This window comes from Chiroxiphia lanceolata, chromosome 1 (assembly GCF_009829145.1).
Source record: "Chiroxiphia lanceolata isolate bChiLan1 chromosome 1, bChiLan1.pri, whole genome shotgun sequence".
Taxonomy (NCBI): domain Eukaryota; kingdom Metazoa; phylum Chordata; class Aves; order Passeriformes; family Pipridae; genus Chiroxiphia; species Chiroxiphia lanceolata.
In genome coordinates, this window is record NC_045637.1 from 22,381,577 (window position 1) to 22,398,555 (window position 16,979).

At 35.8% G+C, this 16,979-nt stretch overlaps 1 protein-coding gene across 1 annotated transcript in view; it reads right to left on the reverse strand.

The window, feature by feature from the left end:
* VPS13B (vacuolar protein sorting 13 homolog B) overlaps positions 1 to 16,979 on the reverse strand; it is a 424,599-nt gene that overhangs the window by 56,551 nt on the left and 351,069 nt on the right. Inside the window, 1 exon segment of the mRNA XM_032708140.1 lies at positions 6,484 to 6,680. Coding sequence (XP_032564031.1) covers positions 6,484 to 6,680 — 197 coding nt within the window.

Here is a 16,979-nt window from a genome sequence, read left to right on the forward strand (position 1 = left end):
TAGGTTGGTAAAGGATGAAACATAAATTACTCAATTGGAATTTTAGCTGCTTTCCTGTGCTTCTTCTTCAAATTGTCAATTTACATTCAAAAAACGGTGTTATAGGCCTTTTGAGACAGGCATCTTTGGAAACAAAATTATTCTTTGTGTTCACATGATAAAATATTTATGGGACTGGACCACAGTCAGAGAAGTGGGATGCTTTTCTTTGTTTTGCCATGGATATTTCTTAGATTGTTGGAACAGAGCATGGAAGCAAATCTGAAAGGACCAAAATTCATATGCTGATTTAGACAACTAAGTACTGGTTAATTCTCTCAGAATAATGATTAATATTTAAAGGTTTTTTGCTCATTGCATTTTGATTAGAAACAGAAGTTCAGGAAAATATAAAATGAAAACGGAAAAATGGTAGACGTGTGCAGACAAATGCTAACCAAACTGTGAGGAACTTTAAAAAAAAGTAATTGCACTTTGACATTCTGAATTAAGACTTAATTTGCAAGAACAGCTGTAACACTAATGGCTGTAAAAAGGAAGGACATTTATTTCTGAAATTTGAGGTTTATTCTGAAAAAATATATATCTTTTCCTCAGAAACCTATTCCTTCAGTCACCTATCAGTGACTCAGCATTTTTATTTCTTTTAATATGCTTCGGAGATGCATATTTTCATAGAATAAAAAAAACCCCAAACCCCTCCAATTTTGCATTTAGTCAAATTTTATGTACCTGCGTTTTATTTATTGAGCATTTTACTGTGGTGGGACCTTTGTAATTTCTCAGTCATAACCACAATAATCACAGAGCAACATGACATGCTTGATGCAGAGGGAAATGTGGCAGGAACTTCACACTAGGGAGATAAGTATTTAGCCATATTTTGCACTAGTTTTGCTGCCCCACAAGCAGCAGACCAAGTGGAGGTAGTATTCTGGAATTTAAAGTGTTGGGAACAAAAAGATTCAAAGCTGCTTTTTGTTTCCTCATGGAGAGTCATCTTAGAAACCAAAAAGGCTCACCACTGAAACAATTCCTACAAAATTCAGAGTCCAGCCACATGCTTAAAAACCTAACCAGAGAGAAACAGCAAATGAGAGTGGGACAATGTTGCTCCATGGGACAGAACTGGCCTCGCACCCTGTCTCCTGCTAGGGAGGGACAAGCGCCAGCAGTGACAGATTGAGAGGAGCAGAACAATGCTTGCTAAACCACTGTTTAGAAGGAAAAGGCACTCTAAAGAGAGAAAATAACTTTCTAGAAAGCATTTGAGAAGAAACGCAATGAGGACTCATTCATCACTCTTTTCCCATCTGCTCAGATTTCGTTGAAGTGTAATTGTTTTATCTGTGAGGAGGTCAATTTGATTTTTACTCAACCAGAATCCATATTCAGAATTATAGCCCCCATGTCATCATGAAAATAAAAATACAGTAACAATATAAATCAGTTACAGTACATGTACTAAAAGCAGCAACCAAACTACTATTGTATTTTCTTAAAAAAACTAAACTGTAATAAAAAATCGTAATGTCAAATGAACAGGTTTTAAAGACGGACTGTAGCCACTACCATGACTCTCTGATTTTAAATTAAATCCCATTTAAATGTTTTGCCTAGGTAGACTTCTGTCAGACCTGTAGCACTGCCACTTTGACCTTGCACAGAGCACAGAAATCAGACACAGTCCTTCATCACATGCTGTGCACAAACAAAAGAGAAAGCAGAGTTAGCTGAAAACACAGGGAAATTTCTATTAAGTCTTGGTAAACAACAGTAGGAGCATTAATATCAGAAGTAGGTGTGATTTTGAAATCAAAATTTGTGCATCAAGAGAATACATTATAAAAACACCCTCACATTTCTCAGCTGCCTTGGAGCTGTGTGGATCGTCCATGATTTTTCACCTGCAGAGAAAAGGAACAACCAGCTTCTACTGCTTTGTGTTTGGCACAACATGCTGAGGGATGGGTGTAGCAAAACCAGAAGAAATTTTAAATAAAACTGACCTGACCAGAATTTTATTTTTTTTCAAAATCCTGGGAAATATCAGAATTTTTAAAATGGTAAATACCCATGTTTGAACTAATTATATAAGTTATGATATTCACATCATGCAAAGCAGTTCAAATTCAATATATGGCAACTGGGAGCAATGACTTAGCAGTGATCTGCATTATTCTTGTTATTTTAAGAGTGGAATATTTAAACCAAAACTGCCATTTGTGATGAAACTACAACATGGGAAAATATCCGCTGGGAAGAAGAAAGAGACCACTTAACTCATTTAATTTATGACTCAAATGCTGGTCTGAACCCAAATTTTTAGAGGTCAAAATCCAGTACATCATTTACTTTGAACAAAAGCTAAAACAATGAGCAAGAAATATGGTCATGATTCTTCACTTGAATTTTTTAAAAGTAGCAATTTAAGCTTATTTAAAAGTTTTGGTACTTGTTTCATGGTTTGTATCTTAAGGCATTTTCAATTACTATTTTACATTAGTATGTCAGTAACTATAGAAATACTGTTTAAATTAGACAGCAGATGCACAAATATATAAAATATCTTCTAACATAACCCATTTAAACAAAAAATTATAAACCCCTCCCAACCAAACCAGGGAGGGGCTTTAATGTCTCACCAACCAAACAAAGCTTTAGAAGTAATTTTGAATATGATTTGTTAGTCCTGTAACATGAAAAACCTCTAAAAATAATTTATTTTGTGACGATTTCTGTGATCATTTTCCCGTGATAAAACCCCCTACTTTAAGGTCTTGCATAAACAGTCATTTATGCCATATATGATTTATTTCCTAAACACTCTCTTACATCCCCAAAGAGACGCTAAATTATTTCACTTAGGACTTCAGATTTGTTCATTCATTGATTAAACATTCATAAATGTTCATTCAAACCTTATGCATACGTGAAATAACGAACAGGCTACAAAATTCTTAAAAACAAACAACATACACATATATACTATGTCCTTCACCAGAGAGCTCCTTGATTTTTATACTTCCAATTCGTTCCTGATCGATCTCAGAAAGAGCTTGCATACCACAAGATTTGGATCATGACATCTTTGCACATTCCCATATTCATTACTAGTTGATATAGTTCAGCCTGCCAGCTCCTGGCTCAACATATCAGCTGAATCCACATCTTCTCACAAACCCTGTTGTTTTCTTGTTACATGAACCACATAAGTTTCATACTTTATAACTGATGTTAGGAATCAATAATAAAGTACTTAAAACACAAGGGATCAGCTCTCTGTTATTAATAATTAGCATATCATAGAGGTTACCACCAAAAAAACCCTTGCAGAATTTTAAGGAAATGCTATTATTATTACGCAGCAGCTGCATGCATATGGCAACTGTTAAGAGTCTGATCCAAAATACAACATCAAACTAAGAAAATAAACTTCAACAAGACTAAGCATTTTTATGCTTTTACATAATTAATAGTGAATTAAATTTTCTAATCAATCATACAGTTGCTGCATGTAATTAATGTCAAATTATCAGGAGCCTCCAGGAAAATTGAGATTCAACTTTTATACAGCCTTTGTTTCTGGCTCTCGCAGATCCCTCAGCATTAGAATTTGGTCGTCTAACACTCAGCACCAGCTTTAAGCAAAGTGCCTTGTGGCTCTTCTCACAAGACTAAGATCTCATGTCAAACATTTGTTTTAGGAACAAGCCTAACACTGAAATTTACCATGGGCATTACATGGGCAGTGTCTCTCTCAAAACCAAAAAAGTTTGTGATATTTTTGGTCAAGTTAGAATCTAGAACACATTTTAGAGCGCTTGGTGACAAGAAACTATCCATACTGGCAGCAGTATGTTTGTTTGATAAAGCCAGAGTTTCAGCGAAGTTACTGCCAACATGGACTTCCTACACGCTACTAGGGGTCTAGAAAGGCTGGCCTTCTCTGCAGGTCCACAGTATCTGTCACCACCTCCTAATCAAGGTTTCCCTTTAACAGAACATGATCCTTTGGGGCTTAACCATTACCTTAAATTTGTTCCGTAGTGGTAACTTATATGTATTTCAGTATTTGTGTACTGTCTCAAGACCTCCAGGTCAGTGACATGTGACTGCCATGTTTGCTCTGTCTCCAAGAAAAAGCCAGTGCACTTCAAAAACCCTAGATCAAAGCCTCATCTCTGAGGAACAGCTCCTCTAATTCTGATCCACTCAGGAGCACTCCTGACTGGTCAGGATTAATTCTTCCTCACAGGTCCTTCCTGCAGTTGTCCTCAAGAAAGTTTGCAGTGCAGCCTTGTTTCAAGTTAGTGTAGAGAGATCAGCTTGAATTTCTATCATAGAACCATAGAACAGGTTGGGTTGGAAGAGACCTTAAAGACCACAGTTCCAACTGCCCTCTCATGGGCAGGACACCTTCACTAGACCAGGTTGCTTGAAGGCCCATCCAGCCTGGACTTGAACACCTCCAGGGATGGGACATATATAACTTTTCTGGGCAACCTTCTTCCAGTGCCTCACTACCCTCTGAGTAAAGAATTTCTTCCTAATATCTAATCTAAACCTACCATCTTTAAGTTCAAATCTATTCCCCCTTCTCCTGTCACTACATGTCTCTGTAAGAAGTCCCTTTCCAGCTTTGTATAGGTTCTGGAAGGTTGGTCTAAGATCTCCGCAGAGCCTTCTCTTCCTCAGGCTGAACAACCCCAGGTCTCAGCCTGTCTTTATAGAAGAGGGGTTCCAGCCCTCCGATCATCTTTGTGGCCAGCCCACCTGGAGGTCCACATCCTTCTTACATTTGGGGCCCCAAGAGCTAGAGCAGTACTCCACCATGCCTCCAAACTGAAAACACTGCTGAGGCAGGGAATAGAACTTTTTCTCTTATCTAATTGAAATCAGAGGTTTTCCTTGTGTATCCTATAGGTTTCTGGAGTTTACCCCGACCTACACAAATCTTTAAATTTCCAGTCTACTGTTAGTTCATGTAGGTGTAAACTACACTTTTTAAAACTATTATAAATTCCCCAGGCCACTGAAGGTATCAAGACTATTGATTCTGCAGTCCCTGTACAGGTAGGTGGCAGTTCAAGGCACATTCCCTTGACTTCCCTCTTTCTCTTCTGTTTATTTACCTTCAAATGCTTCAGTAGTGCAGTGCATATTTTTTGCTACCTTATTCCCTCTCCTGCTATCTCTCTGCAGTGAACTGCAAATGCTTCAGTTTAATTTTTGTTCTTTCTGAACAGTTACAACTCATTAGCTTATCAGAGCTCCCCGAATGAAACATTGCATACAGTGATAAACCCTATTCGAGCAGAAAACAATAAACACGATTACAGTGCTAAATGCCTTAATGAAAAAAAATCTACTAAATTTCACTACATCATTTCCAGTTCCCACCGAGTTCACATTTCTGTGGTGTTAAGCTGACCAGGAAGGCAATTCTGTCAGGGTCCCACATTCAGAGGAATTAACCTTGTCTAAAACACTTAACTTCTCAATGATGAAAATGCATTCTTTCACAATTAACATCAAGAAATCATTTCCAACCTGATACTATTAATGGAAACCAGATGTTAAATTTTCTTCATTAATTTTGTAAGCCATGTTCTTATTCCCTGATTTCTCTGAATTCTGTAGCTTCGTACAACACATATGTGGATGCTACATACTCATTCAAGCATGTGTTCATACACAAGCAGCAAGAATCAGCAAATACCAATAATCCAACAGAGTAATTTTGGATTTTCTGCTCTAAATAGAAAATATTAAGAAGGTCTTTGAAAGCAATTCCACTTCTATTTCTGGAGAGAATTTTTACTAATTTTTCTTACTCTACATATTAACCTAAATGGAATGAATGCAAATAGAGTGAATATCTGTCACTGCACACTCATTCCAGCTGTAAACACAATGTAAAATGGATCTCCAGTGTTTGAAAACACTGATTAAGTTTTTTTTACTGTTAGCATAGTAAGCAAACTGTGTGAATAATAATAATGTAATGCTCTTGAAACACTAAAGTTTTGTTCAATATATTTAAAATAGACATTCAGATTATTTTAGTCATTGACTTGCACTGAGGAGAGAATAAGGCGATGTATGAGCATTGCATGGAAGAAGAATGTTTACTACTACATTATAGAATGAATTGTGCCTCAGCCTTCTTTTGTTAATTAGCTAATTTTACTGCCTTGTGCAGTTAAGAGGTTTCAGTTGTTTGTCTCCACTTTTCAGCAATCCTTGTATTCAGAAAATGGATGGTTATGGTGACACCAGGCTGCCTATGAACCTAAAGGAAGCTCTTTTTTGTGAACACTCCGTGCCCTTGTGTGAAGGTGAACGACAGTCTGAAGCTCAGGTAAGACTAACTGTCCTTATCACATATGAAAGTAGCATCTTATTTCCTAAGTCTCTTGAAAGGGATCTCTTAGGAGGGTAGCATTAGATGCCTCTTTTTCCCTCCTCCTTTAAAATTACCTTTGGTCATCGGCCACATTCTGGCTGTTATTCAGGACAATCCTCCAAAGGTCGGAGGCGATGAGCTCTTTCTGATCGTTCACAAGGTTGATACTGGGCAGCTGCAGTTCACAGACTTTGCTTTCTGATAGACTGAATTCCCGGAATGCAACAAATGATTTCTGAAGCTCATCCCAGTACTCCAAACTGCAAGGAATCTGCAATAAAAGGGAGAAGGTATAATTAATTTATACTCAGGGGCAAATACAATAGTTTCCCTGTAAACACTAAAAGAGTAAAACTAACTAAACTAAATAAAAGTAAATTGCCATATAGAAAATCAGAACTGTAGCCATTACTGAGATCCTGTGCTGTCTGGACTTGAATTAAAATGCTTTTAGAACATCATTGGAGACTAACTTTTCTAACTAATTTCCAACTAATTCCAACTTCCTCTGTACAAAACCAGTTACTTGTTCCACAGTACCCATGCATAACAAAGACAATTCAACTAATTATTATTTGTATTATGCAGCCAAAAAATCCATCAGATGTCTTCACATCATGGTATCAAAGACATTCAAATCATCATTAATTTTTTCTGGAACTTGTTTTAGTTTTATTATATAACAAAACATAAATTTATTAAAGTAATCAATGACATAGAGAAAAAAATGTGATAGACAACACAATACCTTGTTGTGGGTCAACACATTACTGAAAATCCTGGGTGAAATAATGAAATACTTGTAATTACATGATCTTTTTTTCCAAGGAATATTTGTTATTTAGACTAACAAATGCAAATCAAACCCAGTAAATACAGAGTGGCTTCTGTTTAGTCACATCCCTAATTTTAAGTCTGTAAATAATCTACTTGGATTATTTCTGGATGCACCAATGAACTGAAGAGAATGTTATTAGAGAGATTTTTAAAGACAAAAGAAAACCAGCTTTAATAAAAGTATAGACTTTAAAGGATTGTGTCCTAGTCTTCTTTTTTTTTTTTTGGTAATAGCATGAAAATGAATGAGACTATGAATTTAAAACAAATTCAAACTCAGTCAGCTATGAAGATTTTTGAATTAAGATACTGAAATCCACAGTTATGACAGTTGTACAGACTCAAGAATTACTAAAAGTCAAGACGACATAAAACAATTAGTAAGAAAAAATTGACACATACGTACTATTACCTTTTTCATCCCTGTGTGTCTGTGTATAGACATGCATACATAAATAACCAGGAAAAAAAGTAAGAATGTGGTAGAGATGCAAGCAAATCTAGAAAAAGCTCTGTAAGTAATCTTCCTTGTTATTCAGTAAAGATTATAATGCATATGGAGGTGACAGCAGGCTGATTAATTAACAGGAATGAAGGTTAAGAAGAAAAATTCAGGGAGCTCAATGGTTCAAGCTGGGGAGGGCAAAGGAACATAAATAATCACCAAAGAATTCTGGAGGAATTAACATGTGGAACCACAGAGCCTGAAAGGTGGATTTTTACTATATCTGTCAAGTCACAATGATTGAAAAAATCCACCACAGTCACTAAAATTTTTTTTAGTTTAAAAGGTAGGGAAAAAAAATTATCTAATAACTGCCAACAAACCTCTGACACCAGTAATGTATATATCACAAAGCACCACAGCAATATCAATCAGGAGAGCTGCTTTAATTTTAAAGACTAGAGTCTGAGAGAAAGGGATTGATTTAACATCAAAACTCACGTCATATGCATAAAGACATTTGTTTATAAGCTGCATATTGAATTGGAAATGGTGAAGATAAGTAAATGTCAGCCAGAAAATTATGAGGTGGTATGAAGATGCTTGGAAAAAGTGAATGCCATCCTGAGAGACACCAGGTGAGATATTTCCAAAAGCAAAGGACAATTATTAATTGACTTGTATAATACACCATTGGGGACTCATCTGGAATATGGCATACATTTCCATTTTTTTACCTTTAAACTGTATTAATTCCTACTGTGGAGAGTTGATGACTAAATGAAATAAAACAATAGGAACATAATTGCTCCACCCATACACCTCACAAGAGAAACAGTTAATAGAGGAAAGGTCTTTAGAAACTATGGGTCAAAACTGAGGTTGCTCTATGAATAAAATGTAAGGCTAGAAACCACACAGAAAAAGATGGGAAGGTTCAAGGACAGACTTGGTGCTCATGACAGCTGCTTTTAAAAGCTTGGTTTGTTAATAATATGGAGAAATAACAAGCATTGCCCAATGGGAGGAGACTGGGCTTGATCTTTGCTGCTTCTGTGTTGCTAACCGTACAACAGTGCTGTGCACAACAGCAGCAATAAGAAACATCACATTATTGCATTTGTGGAAGTATTTCAAAGTCACACTAAATTGATTCTTTTTGCTCTCAGTGTCACTACAGAATTTTAGATATTTTCAGAACCTGCCAATATTGAATTATTTGAAAGTTTAATGGATGTGGACAAACACTCCAGATTGCTACACTGCTACATCCGTGGTCCTACCCTTCAATTATGGATACCTCCAAGAAACTCCCCTATGTTAATGATGAACACAAAAAGACCAACTTCCTTCATCTGCTATCTTTCGTACAACATTGTGGAGCCATTCACAATCCCATATTTCTTTTTTTAAACCTCCACAGTCTCTACTGGCAATAAAAAATTTGATTTTTAAAAAAATATTACAATACTTGGCATATTTTCTATATCATAAAGTCTCGGAATGATATAACTACAAAAGGATCTGTGTAATTTCTGAGAAAAGGCTGTGGTTTTTCATGGTTGCACAGATAATTCTACATACTGCAGCATTTGTTTCTGCATACTTTTAAATCTTAGTCCTTAAAATACTTTGAGATTCTTTCAGGAACCTGATTCAATCTTTTCTTTTCAATCTTTTTTTATCTTTTCTTATCCATGTTGTTGAGTAACATGTGTGCAACAAAAGTCTCACAAAGCTATCATGTTATTTGGGATATTTATTTCTCTAACATTACCTCTCAAAATAAAACTCTCTTTAAATATGCAAGTCTCCCTTATGAAAATCTCACAAAATTGGATTAGAATGGCAAGTAATAGGTATTTTAAGAGAGGTTAAGCAAGACGATGAATTCTATTCCCACTAAGATTAATGTGCTGGAAGAACAAGTTAAAGAGCACACTAATGGAATTTCTTAAGTGGCACTACAATACAAAAGCCATAAAACTACCAGTGAGGCAAGAGGAAAGTAATATAGAGAGACTGAAAATAAAGATTTTAAAAAAAGGCAGAGCAAAACTTGAAAAAATCCAAACCCGATTTCAAATATACTGTTAAAAAAGAAAGTAAAAGTAGGTATGTCAATATTTCCACCCACTCAGTAGGTAGTGAATATATTGAAATTTATTGTGAGGAAAAGATTGCAAAGTAAAATGATCAAAGCAATTATTATGCCATAAAAAGTAATAACTCTTCTTCAGGCTCTGGTATAAACTTCATGCAGTGGAAATTCCATCTGAATATGAGGAAGAACTTTACTGTGCAGGTGATGGTGCACTGAACAGGTTGCCCAGAGAGGTTGTGGAGTCTCCCTCATCGGAGATATTCAAGAACCATCTGGATGCAATCCTGTGCCACGTGCTCTAGGATGGTCCTGCTTGAGCAGGGAGGTTGGACCAGACGATCCACTGTGGTCCCTTCCAGCGTGACACATTCTGTATGCTACATGCCAAACACTTTAAAGTGAATTATGAAAAATTTGGAAAGGCAAAGAAATGATTGCTGAACTCAGCAGTATGAGTAGCCAAAACAAGAAAAAATTGCCTAACAATTAAAGCAGACTTTTAAGCAAGTTGAAAAGATTATTCCTCTTTATTTTTGTTTACAAATTTTTTCTAAATACCTTGTAATATGTCAAGAAAGCACAAGAGACAGTATGTTTCAAGGTGTCATCTGCATATTAGAAGTAAAAGGTCAATGACACACTTTATGTGACTGCCTGTATAAAATACAGCTCAAGCTTTGGGACTACACAAACTGTAAGCTTTCTAGTTGAAGCTTGCAAAAGACTTAGTTGACTTAGAATCTTTGATTCCTACATATCTAGCTTTATTTGTTCTAGGGGATTTATTACTAATGCCTGATCTGGATAAGTTTAAGGAAAGATGGTAGCTCTGGGCAATATTAGCTGCCAAAAATAATAGTTGTGAAACTCTGGAAATGAGCTATAATGCCAGAACTGAGTCATAAGCAGTGGGAATAAGTGAATTAGCTGCAACAAAAAATCCCCCACATGTTGAATTAAATACAGTACTTTTACCTTAAAATATTTGAATAAAACCTAAGCTATAATTCAGATGATTGTTACCTCTTAGAAAATGTGACTGCTAAGGCTGCCTCTGTAAAAACAAACACTAACAAAGCATATTTAAATTTTTTGCTAAACAACAAGCATGCATCTCCAACAGACACTTCCCTGCAACTTTTTTCTTCTTCCCAAGCTCTCAAAGATAGTTTTAAATGCAATATTTTATTCACCTGTCACTTACGTGTGCATAAAATTGTTATTTAATTTTAAACTCAGACTGAACCAGAAATCTCCAAGCTCTGTTTTGCAAGAAAACCACATACTATGGTGCAAACACTTATTTAGAAGGATGATTATAGCAATAGAGAGCAAAACGGCTCTCAAATACTTTTTTTCAGCAGCATTAACAACACAAGCAGAAATGAAAAGCTGCATGAAAACAGCCTAAACTCTAAGTAGAGAAATTAAAGGTTCATTCTTTTTCTTTTTATTGCTGCAGGCTATAGACATTTAGGGTCTGAAAATAGCATGACACTGTTTGGAAGAAGAAGGAAAATGGTGTATTGGCAAATTCTGACTGGAAGAAAATCAGCTGTCTCCAAGTGACAATTCCAGTCCTGCTCCCTGCAATTACAGGACACAAACAACTAACGGAAATAGGTGCCTTGGAGCAGAAATCTTTGGAGTGGATTCCTGTTTTCTCTGAATCTCTCATTTCACTCTATGTTATGTTAACACATACGAGAAACACATACAAGCTAAAACCTCTATCACACACATTTCACAAACACCCCTCTGAAAAAAACCAAGAAACTTGAAAACCCTCTTAAAAACCTGCATCCCTCAAGTCATTTCCTTCACATTTGTTAACCTATCAGCAAGACAGTATTAATGTTAGTAACCAACATGAAGTACTCCCACAAAGGCACTACAATGTGATAGCTTGCGGTTTTCGTTATTCATCATATCTGTGTCACACATTATCTGTATTAGAATAATTTAATTCCTATTTGGAAACCAGGGGTTAAGAAATGCTACAGAATCTGTTCATGCTATGTTACATATTAATATTTTTATCCCTGTGTTGAAGAGATGGATACTTATTCCCACTTGCAGTTATGTCTAATAATAAGACACAATAGGAGAGAAATGACTGTTGATCTGTACATGCTTTTTAAAGGATTTCATGACTACAACATGCTTCTAGATTTTCCTGTGAGCTGATGTTAATCTCCCAGCTTCAGGCTACTTGGTTAATTTGGACTTGAAAAGCTCTGGGTGCACACCACTTTATCTGTGTTCAGGTATGTTTCTCTAGCTGAGCTCCCTAGCCGAGCAGAGAAACAACACGAGTGCACTTCCACAACCTGTCATGTTGCCATAAATGATCATACCTATGTTGTCAGAATGCTAACATGTCTCAGACACAGACATGATTTCCAAGTAGGACAGAAGTGATTGAAGTATCTCCATTTCTTAGCTAATCTCATCTTTTTCAGACATCTTTTTTGTCTCTAGGAAAAAGCTACAGCCACCAGTCTACTTTTTTGAGGTTGCTGAATGAAGGCTGTATAGAAGTATTATTGCTTTACTGCTTAAACAATAAAAAATGAACTTTTAATTGTACACATGCAGATTTCTTAGGCTTCAAAATATATATTGTCCAGCTGAGAAAGAAAGATGATATCAGCTGGGTTACAGGAGGTAGCTAATGTTGCTTTCTGTGATGCTTCCTTTTGATCCATGTATTTTCTAGAAAAAAAGCTTTTACAGAAGAAATATTCATTTCTTGAATCTCAGTCCCTCAGATCGTGGGCGCTTCCTCTTGGAAATTAATCTATTCTTGTTCCAGAAACAGCTAAGAAACAACAAGAAAATGCACACAGAAGACAGGAAGCGCGCGTGTGTTTCATCTTCTCCAAGGAAGGCCACCTCAGTGAATGAGGCAGAATACAACGTAAACTAGCACTTTGACTCAGACACCAACCCATGCTGAGATTTTAACTTCAGCTTCCTGAGTATGAATAAACTGACTGCTATCCTGTTATTAGGATATTTTACTGTTTTAGGGCCAATTGCCTTAAAAACACAATTCTCTCATTAAGTGAACAGAAGTTGCAGTAGCAGGAAATAAAAAGCTTTATCCAGAGTTTTACTAGGGAAAAATTCTTGGCAATAACTACCAGCAACATTAGTACTAAATTTGATTTTGAAGTATTGTTTATAGCAAAAGAATCCTGTATAAAAATACACTATGTAGAAAATATGTTCAAAAGAAAAATAATATTAAATAGAACAAAACCTTTGTAATATGCCTATTCACACAACATACACAAGTCAATCTGACTGTTGGAACACCATTTTGGACAACTGTAAGATACTTCATCATCCACATTGCTGTTTATCTTGTGTGATTGATTTTGTGAAATCATGCTACAAACCAGTGGATAACATTTTTTAACCTTCCTTAGGGTTAAGATGGTATCATATCAGTATGGAAAACACTCACCAGGCACAGCTACAGAGCACAAATTTTCCCATTTTGTGGAGGGAAAAAACCCACAACCCCCCAAACAAATAAAAAAAAAAGTGGTGGTTTACAGTGAGGTAAAAGTATAGCCTAGTATTAGTAGTGTTAGGATTAGCAGTACTACTAGGATTAAAAACATTCTAGTTGTACAAAGTATTTGCTGTCCCCCCCAGCTCAATCTCCTTTGTATATTCTCTATGGTTTTCTGTATTTGGACGCCAGTTTAAATGTTACATACTTGCATATTTCAGGAAGTAAAAGTTATTTCACTATGGTGCACTCTCAGTTTTCAAGGCTCAGGAATAATCAGAAACCCCAATTGGAGATGTTTTCCAAAATTATGCCATATAATTTCTTCAAAGAATTGCTTTGCTTCTCTTTGAATTTGGTTTAACAGATTTGGTCCTAAAGCTAGGACATTTAAATTACAACTACTCACTTTAAAATTGAATATGCAATATCTGCTTAATTTAATTTTCTCCCCTATCTACACTGAGGTCTTTGGCTGAATAGCAAAAATAACTACTATTTTGGTTTCTGAGCAATAATATATACTTCAGCTCTTTCAACTCCATTTCACATATATATTTATGGTCCTATTAGCATATTTATTTAATTTGATTTAATTTTACATCTGTCCTGCAGTTTCTAAAATAAGTATCAAATAGAGTTATAATAAAGAGATGTGGAAGAAAACTCTTGTCTTCTGAGATAAATTGTTCTTTAAAAATACATAACTGCCTTTTAGCTGACTTTGGAAAAAAGCTTCTATACATCTTCAACTAATAGAAGCTATAAAAAACCTTTTGTAATATTGGAACCAGTTGAGAAACCACAAGTATTCAAATGCAGGAAATCATGATTTTATAACATTTTAATGTGATCTACTCTTGGGAAACAAAGTTAACCAAGCCCTATTTCTGTACAGGAAATATTCCACTGTACAGTTGTAATACATTGTGGTGAGGGGTACAGCTGCAATTTTTTCACCTGTAATGCCCCACTGGTATTGTGGCTTACTGAATTGCATCAAGATTGCCTTCCTGTCCGGAAAGCCCTCTAAGTACAAACAAGACTCTAAGCCCAGGTTTTATTTTCCCTTGGTATCAGAATATGGTAATTTAAGAGCCCTGAGAAATGCTTTTTAACCTTTTAGAAGAAATATGTAGCATTCTTTTATTAGGAACTATGTTCTTTGCCTTTTTAAAACAACATGTGACTAACTTATCAATTTATCAGGCTAGCAGGTTCAGAGCAAATGCAGGTGTGTGGAGTAAAGTAATCTGTCACAGATACTGGCTTTCTTCATCATGGAAAAATTACTCTAAAGACACTAACAGCTTTTGTTAAAACACAGAATAGCGCTATGCTATAACTGAGATTTCTGCAGGACTCTAAACAGGAAAATTATGTACTGCTAAGTTCAAACTTTTCTACTAACCGTCATTCATCTTGAGACTGAGTTTACGTGATGATCACTTGCTTTTTGAATAGCAAACCCAACAATTTACATAATTTACTTAAATTAATTAGGTCATAATTTATTGTTGCGAGTTTTGAGAAACAAAAGTATACAGATAGGAGATCATACATTAGAGACTTACCTACTTCTTGCAAAACCCTTTATTCTCTCTTTCTGTGCATTTAATTTAATTTAATTTCTTGTGCATTTAATTTAAGGTTTTTAATTTTCTAGGCTTTAGTATTTATTAATAATATAAACATTATGCTGTTGAAATGTAGTCCCCTCTGGGATTGAGAGTAGCAGCCTATTAATACATAAAGTAGTTTGTAATTTTCAGTATATGGGCTATTTTGACCACATATTCTCACCACAGACTCCTACAAGAAGTACAAGATCAGCGTTCAGCCGGAAGGACCTGGGTTTGCAAAATTTCATAAATCAGTTACAAAATCTGAAAAGTACAGAACACGAGGAGAGTGTAAATCTGTCATTAAGATAATCTGATGGTTTCGTCAGTCCTCTGGCACCCGGTAGAATTTTCACTGGCTCAGTAACCCCAAAGGGTAAATTTCAGTGTGATGCACAGGCAAATTACGCACAACTTCCATTAACATTCCCAACAAGTTACGCTTAACTCCCTGCAGACTGCACAGAAACTCTAGGCCAAACGATACAGTCTCATCTCAGTGCAGTGAACACTAAGATCACACGGCAAAATAATTAAGATTATACACACACAAAACAGTAACAAAATAGTAAAGTCTGACATAATCCTACTCTCAGGCAAGGAAGTTCACAAATAATGTTTAAAGTTGGAATTCCTAGAGAGAATGGGCTCTGTTTCAACATCTGCTTAAGACTCACAGTGTAACTCTCCAACTTCTTTAGCTCCTACTTCCTTCCTTGCAAGAAAATGAAGATGATACTTACAATTAACAGTCAGAGTCTTAACTTTGGAAAACATGTGCAAAACTCTTCCCAGCATCAGAAAACTTGCTTGCACCTGGATCATCTGAAGTGTAAGTGGCTCAAGCAAACCTACAGCCCTCTCACACAGACCAGCTGTTTATGTGATGAACTGCATTCATTTTTGTCCTCATGCATGAATGGAAACACTGCTTCTACTGCTGGGAAAGCAGTTTCCTACATTAGAATAAATGGTAGTTGTTACAGTTATAGTTTATGATCAGATACGCTCAATAATTGGGCTCTATTGTTTCATTTCAATCTTGTTGCCACTCTTCACACAGTAGAGAGATCATAAAAACACTGTACAGAGTCTGTGTATAGTAGTAGTATGACTATCACAGTCATACTGAATAACATCAAAAGGTAGAATTAACAACAAATGTAAGTTTTTTTAAAAAGCAGAATCCCAGACAAAGCACCAAATTTGCATTCTGCGCAATTCACAACAGCTAGACAAATTATTTCCCCATCCATCTAAAAAGTCTCATTATTTGAAGACAGTACTGAAGTGTGTGGTAGAAGATTCAATAATTTGCAAACCGACAGGTTTATCAAGAAGCATGGTTGAACTTTACAGCTTATTATCTAGTAACACTATGACCTTAAATCACTAATCTGTCACACACAAATCATCTGGATTTCCAAAATAGTTGTTGCTTTGGGAATATAAGAAATAAATCAAGCATGGATAGAAGTTGTGGTTTCCCAAAAAGCACTTTTCCCAGACTCTTAAATGCCCAGCTGAACACTGTAGTCCCAACAGGGAGTGAAAAGTAAAAAGGAAGCAGAGTCAGCCAAAAATGAGGTATTCTCCATTAAAAGGAAAAATGAATGTCTTTGACATTGATCATAATTCTTTTCCTGTTGACTGTCATGTCAAATCCTTCCTGGAATAATGACTTACAGTAGGTCTAATGTCAGTCACTCTTAAGCTCATGCTTCCTTAAGCCACTGTTTAAACAGCCACAAGGTGCTAGAAAATGACTGTTTATTGGCTGACAGTGTTGAAAGAATCAGATTCCAGACTACAGAGTTTGCAAAAGCTTTATTTAAACAGAATAAGCATGTAAAGCAATGCAACAGACAATTTTTTGAAACCCTGTCTTTTGAAATTGGAAATATTTTATGTTCTTCTAAAAGAGATTTCACCACCTTAGGAAATGCTCTGTGTAAATTTTACCACAGTAGTTTTATTTACCTAGCCTTTCCTTACTAAATCCCAGTTAAGCCCTTGCAACCTCGGAACTATACTTTCTG